This window comes from Passer montanus, unplaced genomic scaffold (genome assembly GCF_014805655.1).
Source record: "Passer montanus isolate IOZ18808 unplaced genomic scaffold, ASM1480565v1 scaffold94, whole genome shotgun sequence".
In the NCBI taxonomy this organism is placed as follows: Eukaryota; Metazoa; Chordata; class Aves; order Passeriformes; family Passeridae; genus Passer; species Passer montanus.
In genome coordinates this window covers 2182126-2191380 of record NW_024374812.1, presented here as the reverse complement: position 1 = coordinate 2191380, position 9255 = coordinate 2182126, and the positions used below count along the sequence as shown (strand labels likewise).

Genomic DNA, 9255 nt, shown 5'->3' with positions numbered 1-9255 from the left:
CTGACTGCTGCTTAGGTGTGGGGTTTTTGACAACTAAGTAGTTAAATAATTTCCTGGTAAAATCATAGCCTTGAATACCATTTACAGCATTTACTACAGCTGCACCGAGCTTTTACATCTTTTCATCACAATGAAAAATGTTGTCTGTGTCATACAAAACTTGCAATACCTGCTCTGATGGAAGGAGCTGGATGGAAGCACTGGGGGATGGATGTGCTTTGTGCTCTGATCCTTCTTGGTAACGTAGCAGTGTGCTGGAGAACTGATAGAGTTACATTCTGGATGCTTGGCCTCTGCTTCACCCCCTCAGGACAAATCTTTGCTGGAAGTGAAGCTTGGATCAGGCCTGTGAAAGCTGATAGTGCACCAGGGTTCACCTACAATAGAGTCTTACGTAGGGATGTGACTGTTCCTTTTCTGAAGCCATCCTTTTCTTTTATTAATGGGATGATGTGCTCATATTCATTTCTATATCTCATAAACCTCAAACTATAATGACTTGGCTTATGAGGAGTTCATAATTCAGTGTCTAATGTTCTTGTGTGTAACTCAAAGCCTCTGCTACTTCTGACTTGTGAGAAAATGATAGGCCAAACTAAGTGACTCATTCTTTGCAGTAAAATGAGAGTGTACTAATTATTTATCAGTACCTTACCCTTAATTTGGCTGAAGAAAGAGCTGATTTCATAATACACAAAAGAGCTGTGTAGACACTAAAAACCATTATAGTCAGAAAGGTTCCACCCAGATGTAAGTGATAAGTCAGTTTTATATGACAGAAAAGCAGTAAATGCATGAATAGATTTCTAAAGCAGTGCATATATATATATATATATATATTTCCTCCTACTCACTGCCTTGTGCAATGTTTATCCTAAATTCAGCTTCCAGAATCTCTTTTTCAAAAAATCAGCATTATGAACAAGTTATGTTGTCTGTTATGTTTGGTCTCTTCTAGGGATTCCATGGGGGGTGTTTTTGTAAAGCAGAGGGGGTTTTTTTGAGGTGGGCTGGCTTATTCTTTCCATGGATACCTCAAAGCACAGCTGGAACACCAGATGTGTGGTATTTACTCCTCAACTTCTGCAGCCTCTGAGCACCCCATATCAGGTCCTGGGGCAGGGGGTGAGGTGGAAGCAAATGGGGAAGGCACCTTCCAGTGGCAGCACTGCCTAGAACACCCTGAGCCAGGTGGGATCTGGCCTGTCCCTGCACAGTTTATATCTGGGTTAGGATGGAAATGGCTGCAGGGCACCTTTGCTCCCTTTGTATTGCAAAGTTTCCCTTCAGCTTTGCTGAGCCTCAGCACAATAATCTTCATCTGCAAACTAATTACTAATTATAACACACCACTAAGCCCAGACAGTAACTGGGAGGGAAGGATTTGAATGTTTTAACACGTTGGGTGTCTACTGAAATTGCTACATCTAGAGTTTGACTTTCAGAAGTGCAAGGCACACACAACTTCTGGAGTGAGGGATGGTACAGGCACAGGGATCAGGCTCTAAAGCCATAACTTTCTTCTACTTAAAAATTACTGCAGGATTTGTCTGACCTTTACATGTTTATCTCATTACCCTGGGCTCAGTGGAAAAAATTAGACACTTCTAGGACATATTTCTTCATTCTAAAATAGACATCTAAATAGGTCACAATTTGTAATGCATCACAACTTGTAAGTGCTGATGTTGGGAAAGCTGATTTTATTTCTACCCTTTGGTTTAGCATTAACAGCATTACCTTATTACTGTGCTCACAGCTGGCAGTATCTTCTCTTCCAGAGCCAATGGTCCTGGGATATAACTTGTTCAAACCACTTGCCTATGTCAAAACAATGTTTTCAGTGAGACTGAGGTAACCTCAGTCAACAGTCAGGATGATCCATTTCCTATTGTTACCAAGAACCTCTATTAAAGAGAAATTATGTTGCCACGAGGTGCTAGAGCTAAACAATTTTTCTGCAAATCCCAAAAGCTTATAATTGTATAGTTAATAATGCATTATTTAGGGACGCGTTTTAGAGATACGGTGATTACTCTTAAGTTTTTGGCAGACTTTTATAACTGTAATATATAATTACAATGCAATGATTCTTTCTGCCACATGTAAGTACACCTAGCCCATGTCCTTGGAAACTTGCCGGTAGGCTTAAGAATAATTGTACTCTAAATGTTTGGTAATTAATGTGCCTAGTCCAAAAATTACATGTAAAAATTTGAAATCAAAGGAGTAATAACACTTAATTTTCTTATAGTTAACCTTCTAGTAATTTGAATGAGTGCTAATTAGATCTAAAAACCATAAGCATACTTTTACAGTAATTATAATGATGATTATGTTGTAATTACAGTTGCAACAGCATAATGAGATTTACTTGTTAACCATTTCAGTCCTTCATGTAGTGCACATGAGGCAGCTGTTGTGGGAAAATTCCCATAGAACTTACCCAAAATGCCATGGCCATGGAGGTGTTGGCTGTGACTGCTCTGGAGCTGTGTCAAATGCCTACAGAGAGAACTGGAGGTCATCACAGAGGCACACAGCTAAGAGCACTTTCAGGAAAGGCGAGTGTTTGATCATGTCAAAACCCTCCCCAAAAGGCATCTCTGTGTCAGAAGGGGAAGGTAAAACTGCTCATGCCTGGCAGCTCGAGCTGCCAACAACCTGTGAGCCAGAGCTTTGGCAGTCCTGAGACAGGATCAGGGGCAGAAGTGTAGGAAGAGACTTCCCGAGGGCAGGAGGACACAAAGTCCCTCCAGGCAGGGATGGGGATGAGGAGGAGGTGCCATTGACCCCTTCACCTCTGCCTGCTGTCCCCTCCTGTGCCAACACTCCCTCCCTTCGTGCCTTTTGGCTGTGTCAGGACTTTCTATAGGTGCCACCTCATGTCAGGGCTGCTGTGTGGTGCCCTCTGAGTCACGCCAGGAATGCAGGGTGAAGGAAGGGGAGTAGGGATGACAGCAGCATGTCAGCAGCAGGCTGAGGCCCTTGGAACTGACCTCACACGCTCCACCCAGCAAATCATTGCCCTTCTGTCCCCCCTCTACACCCAGCACACCAAGGACATGCTGAGAAATAGTTATGGGACCCAAACATTCCCATTCCTCTGCTCCTGAGCTCCATCAGCAGTGGTCACATCACAGGTGATTCCCTCACCCAGTTTTGGCTTCTGTACCACTTTGTACCCCACACATGGTGAGGGTTGCTGAGGCAAAGCTCTGCTTTTCTTCCCATTCCTTGACTGATCCAACAGCAGTGCACTGGCTCTTTTTCTCTTACCTTCCTCTGCAATAACAATATTAGGACTTTGAACAGCTAGAGGCAGGACAAACACCCTTCAGAAAAGCAGAAAAAACATCACTGCTGCTTAAAGCAACGAAACCGGCCCGGCTGCAGGACTTCCTTCTTCCCTGTCCCTGGTGCTCCCAGCTGTAGAATGAGGGAGGGAACCACAGAAACGCTGAAAACAGGGAAGAGCAGAATTATTTGTTCAGAGACTGATCCTGCCGTAGGTACCAGGAGCTTGTCTCCTCCCCTATGAGTTTAACCCCACCCTCTGTTTTTTTATGCTGTGGGCTATTTTGGGCAGGCAGCGAGGGCTGCAGCTCTGACAGATGAGGATCCTGTACCAGAGCACAGCAGCACTTGTTGCTCTGAAGAACTACCGTAACAGGGACTGCTCCTCTGCTGCCTGCCTTTCTTAATTATTAATTTAATTGCCTGCAAACTTGTTTACTCCACTGCTTTCGAGCTTTATCATTACAAGTGATGTTTTAACAGCTTTGTGGGAGCGGTTCGGAAGGGAAACTCACACGCCGTGCAGTTGAAACCTCCTTTTGCCACTTAATATCAAGAGATCAGCTGGTAGCCTTGGGGGTGAAAAATGACAGACTCGGTTGCTGCTAATGGGGAAGGGAAGGACCCTGAAATCGAGCTCTTTGTGAAGGTAAGTTGCGCTGTGAACTGGACACTGGTGTGACTCTCAGATCGGCTCAGCTTCTGCCGAATAATCAAACTTTAATTTTCTGGCGCTGGGTTGAAGCGGTGCTGTGACAGCCTGTTATCTCCTGCACACACACTCACTCTGCTTTCTTCTTCGTGACATTAGAATTAGGTAATGTTGTGGAGGGAGAGGCAGAGTTCCTGTGTTTTATTGTTAATTCTCTCCTCGTGAGTTTGTTCTGTTATTCTTAGCCTGCTGCCTGCAATGTACTGTGTCCTAACTTTAGACTTGAGGCTGTAGACTTCAGGTTTTGTTCTCTGAATCCTGACTTTCTTTTCCATTTTTGGGAAGAGCTGTGGGGTACCAGGATTTGGTTCCTCAGCAGAGGCTGTCAGGTCTGAAATGCTGATGGACCATAAAACAATAAGGACTGAGATAAACTGTCAGTCTTCTGATTATTTACTGCAATACTTCCTTTTTTTTTCTTAAACTAGTAAAAACTTAATCAGTTTTTACTGTCAGTCTCCTCAGACTGAAGCTCATACTGATTTTATAGACGGATAACTGAGAGCAGAAAGCAATTTAATGAAAATATAGAAAATTTACTACAGCTTTTATGTGGCAGGGTTTCAGAATGTTTCAAGTTGTATATGACTGTTGGTCCTGGGCTGTGAAAACCTTACCATTAAAATCAGTGGCATGGTTAAAACCTGTGACACATACAACCTTATTAATAGCAAACTTCATGCAAACTCTGTCTCAGTGAAGAGCTCAGATTTTTTGATGTTCAGAGTGTTTTAAGGCCTCTACACACATTGAGGCTGAGATCCCCTATGCAAATGTAAAATCATGGAATGGCTTGTTTTGGAAGGGACCTCAAAGATCATCTTGTTCCAATCCCCCTGACACAGGCAGGGTCATCTTCCACTAGACCAGGTTGCTTAAAATCTTGTCCAGTCTGGCCTGGAACACTTGCAGGTGTTTGGTCTCTCTGAGCCTAATGCATTCCTGTAAATCCATTGGATTATTATTAATATGTGGGAGTTACCTCAGACCCTTAGCAAACAGCCCTGAATGATTAGGAAAGCAAATTCCAACCCCTCCCTTCTGTCAAGATGAGAGTAGGTAATTGCTTTGTACTCCCTGATGGATATTTTGGGCTGTAAGTTGAAATGTCAGCCACATCCATGATGTGTATACAAAGCCTCTTCACACATCTTCCAAAACCAGTCAGTTCAGGTGCAGGTGCTGTGACTGAGCCAGCAATGAGGTCTTTTTCCATAGCAAACAGATTTGACAAGAATTTCAGGTTCATAAGAGCCCAGTACATATTTTTTACAGAGAACTTAATGTACTAAAATGGACCAGCATGAGTGCATACAACCAGACACCTCACCTCTTACAAGTTGTTTCTACCAAATTATGTTTAATGGAGATGTTTATGGGCTAAAAAATAGGTTTGTGATGTTGTTTGGTACTCTGTCATCAGGCAGATGTGTGCTGGAATGGAAATCTGTAGCTGCTGATTTGTTTTAGTGCTCGCACTATTTCACTGAGGCTGACATGGATGTTTGTGATATGTGGTTCTTTGACTGCATCAGCTGTTAAAGTGAAGGTCATTGCCCAGATTCATTGTGTGAAGCTGCGGATCCATAAGATAGTGGGGAAAATGAGCACTGCATTAAACCAAGCCATGCCACCACCTGAAGATTTATAACTTCAGAAAGAACATTTTTAGTAATGTGACTTCCTGCATAATGCATATTACAGAATTGCATAGAGACTCACATAAAACTCAGAGCTGGAACAGAAGAATTAATTGGTATCTTCCTGGAGACTTTCCATTTAGGTTGAAAAATTGCAATTCTTGATGTTTTGGAAAGGTGCCATTAATTTAATTAAAAGTTTAAAAGCTTCTATAGTAAAGCATGTGACCAGAGTATTAAATTATACACTTCAGAAGTTCAAAAATAAAAAGAGAGCATCCAAAGGAGAGACAAGCTGAAAGCTGAAAAATAGGAGAATATAAGAGAATCATGAAGAGGTGCAAACTTTTCTGGAGGGTGACTGCAAAGAATAGAATATTAGTAAGGGGAGGTAAACAGGAAGGCTGATCCAGGAGACACTCTGCAAAGGAGAAGAGACTTATTCTGCCTGTTTTAAGGCAGGAAAGAACAGAAAAGTGGTAACTTCTGGAGGACCGTGAGATACTGGGGCAAGTGGCAAATGTAAATATACTGAACCACGCTTGAGGCAAGTTCTAACAGCAGGGAATGTGGGGATCAATGAGCAATTCCTCATTTCAGTTTTATAGAGATGATACTTCACCCAAGGAAAAGAGTTCTGTCCTGCATCCCTGAAGGAACACAGAAAAGCAACAATAAATCCGAAAATGTAGGGCAGTAGATGTGGCCTGGTGGAAACTGTATCTTCCACCAGCCCAAAAAAAACCAGAAAGGGCTGTTTTTCACCAGCCACCGTGTCCCCATTAAAAGCATTTTCTGTCTCAGGTTAAAAAAAAGAAAGGTGTTACACAATTGCTCTATTTCCCTTTGCTGTTTGTCAACCAGGAGAGCAGGAGCCTCAGACAGACAAGCAGGGAGTGTAACCAAAAGAGCTGCTCTGTAACCCAATGCAGGCTGGCTCGGGAGATCCTGAGCACACACACACAGCCTGGGCACCGCCAGGACACTGAGCTGCTGTGGCAGGGACAGGTTAAGTGGTTATCACACCTATTTGTTATCATCCCCATTGATTTCACTTGTTTTCTAACGGTGCCCCAGCCTGGATCTGTGAGGTATTTTTTTGTGAACAAGTGTTTGAGAGCAACACCCCCCCAAATCTGGGGCAGGACACGAGGAGAGCGATGGTGGGAGCAGGGAGGTCTGCCAGGGAGGTGGTGCTGCCTTGATCAGATGTGCAGCTTGTGTGAGCAGGCCTTTGCTGAACACTGAAACTCTGCAGCAGCAATTCCCCCTGTAAACTTGTTTGACAGGGAATTGGAGGAGGCTGGCACAGAGAAGGGTTTGATGCGTGGTGTCGCGAGACGCCGGCAGCGGCAGCAAGGGAACGTCAGGAGGTAGTGCTTGCTCTGTGCTTAACCCAGCTTGTTGTACCTCAGGCTAATTTCAATCCTCTGTGTGCTGGAGAAGCAAATTGCTTCTGTACAAATGACAATGACACCCTGCTGGAAGATATATTTAGCTTTTCCTGGCAATCTTGCACCTGTATGCATGCACGTAATGATTTGAAAAATTGAAATAGTGCTCCTATTACGTGAAGTAATACAATTAAAACCCATAAGGGAGGACCACAGGACTTTGTGGCTTCTTTCTGTTTGCAATGGAAACAGGTGTTTGGATGTACATTCCTTGCCTTTCAGGATTAGAGTAGTACCTAATATGAAGAGTTAATTTGAAGGGAGATACATTGTACCCATGGAAAACAAAACATGATGCAAAGGGAACTGCATTGCTCAGCATGCAGTCTGGAAAGCAAACAAATCCACAAGTGGACCAAAGTACATTTTATTTAAAAAATCTTCCTGCTTTAGAAACACTCTATAGTAAGGATATATCCTAACCCCTATTTCTGATAGTGAAAAGATGGTGATATCGTGGTGGTAGGAGAATGTGTGGTAAACTGGCAGGCAGCTACTTCTAGAAGGAGTCATTGTTGTGGCACTGATGGATTTATATTATGGGTATGTTCAGCAGTGTCCTGGGCTGAACCCAAATCAGGGGGACCAGTCGGTCGAGGGAGGTGATTCTGCCCCTCTACTCCACTCCTCAGAGACCCATCTGCACTGCTGCATCCACCTCTGGCTCCTCAGCAGAAGGAAGACGTGAACCCACAGGAATGAGTCAGAAGAGGGCACCAATTGGATCAGAGGGCTGGAACACCTCTGCTGTGAAAACAGCTTGGAGAAGAGAAAGCTCCAGGGAAACCTTAGAAAACCTTCCAGTACCTAAAGGGGATAGAGAGAGACCTTCCACAAGGGCAAATAGGTTAAAAGGGGATGGCTTTAAGCTAAAGGTTTATATTTAAACCTATAGCTGTATATATAAACCTATAGTTTTTTTAATATATAAACCTATAGCTTTATGTATAAAGCTATAGGTTTATATTAGATGTTAGGAAGAAATTCTGTATATAAGGATGGTGAGGTCCTGGGACAGGTTGCCTGGAGTTGTGAATCCCTGACAGTGTTCAAGACCAGGCTGGCTGGAGATCTGGGCAGCCTGGTGTTGTAGAAGGTGTCCCTGCCCTTGGCAGGAGAGTTGGAATGACATGACCTTTAAGGTCCCTTGCAGCCCAAACCATTCTAGGATTAGGTGAGCAAGAGCTTTTGCTTAAAATGTGTAAGGCTTTACTTCTCAGTGTTCACCCACAGTCACACTGAGCACCCTTCCAGGGAAAATGTGAAGGTGCTGCAAGTGTAGAAATCAAAAGAGACCTCAGAGGCCTTGCACTTCCACAGTCTCTACTTCAGACATTAAACATGTCCCCATCTTCCAGCTGACTGGGCCTGTTAGGATTGTGTCTAAAGGTGATGGCAAAATTTTGTACCAAGCTTACTGTTCTGAGTGAATGGGTCAGTCAGAGAGCCTGGCTGCCAGGACAGAGCAGTCATCAGCAGCAGGGTGCTCCACCAAAGCCCCAGGAGCTGCTGCTCTCAGGAAGGTGTTGCTGCCCTTCTTGTGAACACAATTATCCCAGAAATTATCTCAGGGAGGAGCAAGTTGGGTGGGGTTTTGTTTTGGTTTGGTTTCTTTTTTTTTTTTTTTTTGTTCTGGCTTATTTGGGGTACATTTTGTAGATTTTTTAAAAGTATTTTCTGCTTGAAAGGTGATTTCAAACCACAAATCCAAACTTGGTTTGGATTCTGGTGAAGTGTTGTCACATAGCCTTAAAGGAAGATATAAATAAAAGTGTTACACCTGTTACAAGAAATCATTCCCCACTGTTAAGGCTTTTGTGGTTTTAATATGAGAGAGCCACGCTGATAAGAAAACTGATTTCAGTTTCAGAATTTCAGGGTTATCACAACCAGTACTGGCTTTGCAATCAGGGAAGGATAACTTGGTAGGAACCTTTTAACACTTTATAACAAGACAGACTCTGCAGTGTATTTCATTCATAGACTGCCCTCAAAAAGTTTTTTTTTGTTGATGATTAGAAATCAGAATCAGACCTGGAGGGCTCTAAGTTCATTTCTGTTTCTTGAGAAGTGTGGCTATTTCCTGGGTATTATGAGCTCAGCTTGGCTTTCATACAAAATCATTCCTATGTTTAGCTAAACTTTCTAGATA

At 43.2% G+C, this 9255-nt stretch overlaps 1 protein-coding gene and 1 long non-coding RNA gene across 2 annotated transcripts in view; one reads left to right on the top strand and one right to left on the bottom strand.

Annotated features, from left to right (window-relative positions):
- Positions 1-1473: 1473 nt before the first annotated feature.
- LOC120496011 lies at positions 1474-3542 on the bottom strand. Its single transcript, XR_005626197.1, has 3 exons — positions 3280-3542; positions 2447-2505; positions 1474-1821 (listed from the first exon to the last, which is right to left on the bottom strand). It is a non-coding gene; the product is annotated as an uncharacterized LOC120496011 (long non-coding RNA).
- An 80-nt stretch (positions 3543-3622) lies between these two features.
- The window catches only part of CLIC5 (chloride intracellular channel 5), a 60020-nt gene continuing 54387 nt past the window's right edge, over positions 3623-9255 (top strand). The window contains exon 1 of the mRNA XM_039696036.1: positions 3623-3946. Coding sequence (XP_039551970.1) covers positions 3884-3946 — 63 coding nt within the window. The 5' untranslated portion in view covers positions 3623-3883. The remainder of the gene's footprint in view (positions 3947-9255) is intronic.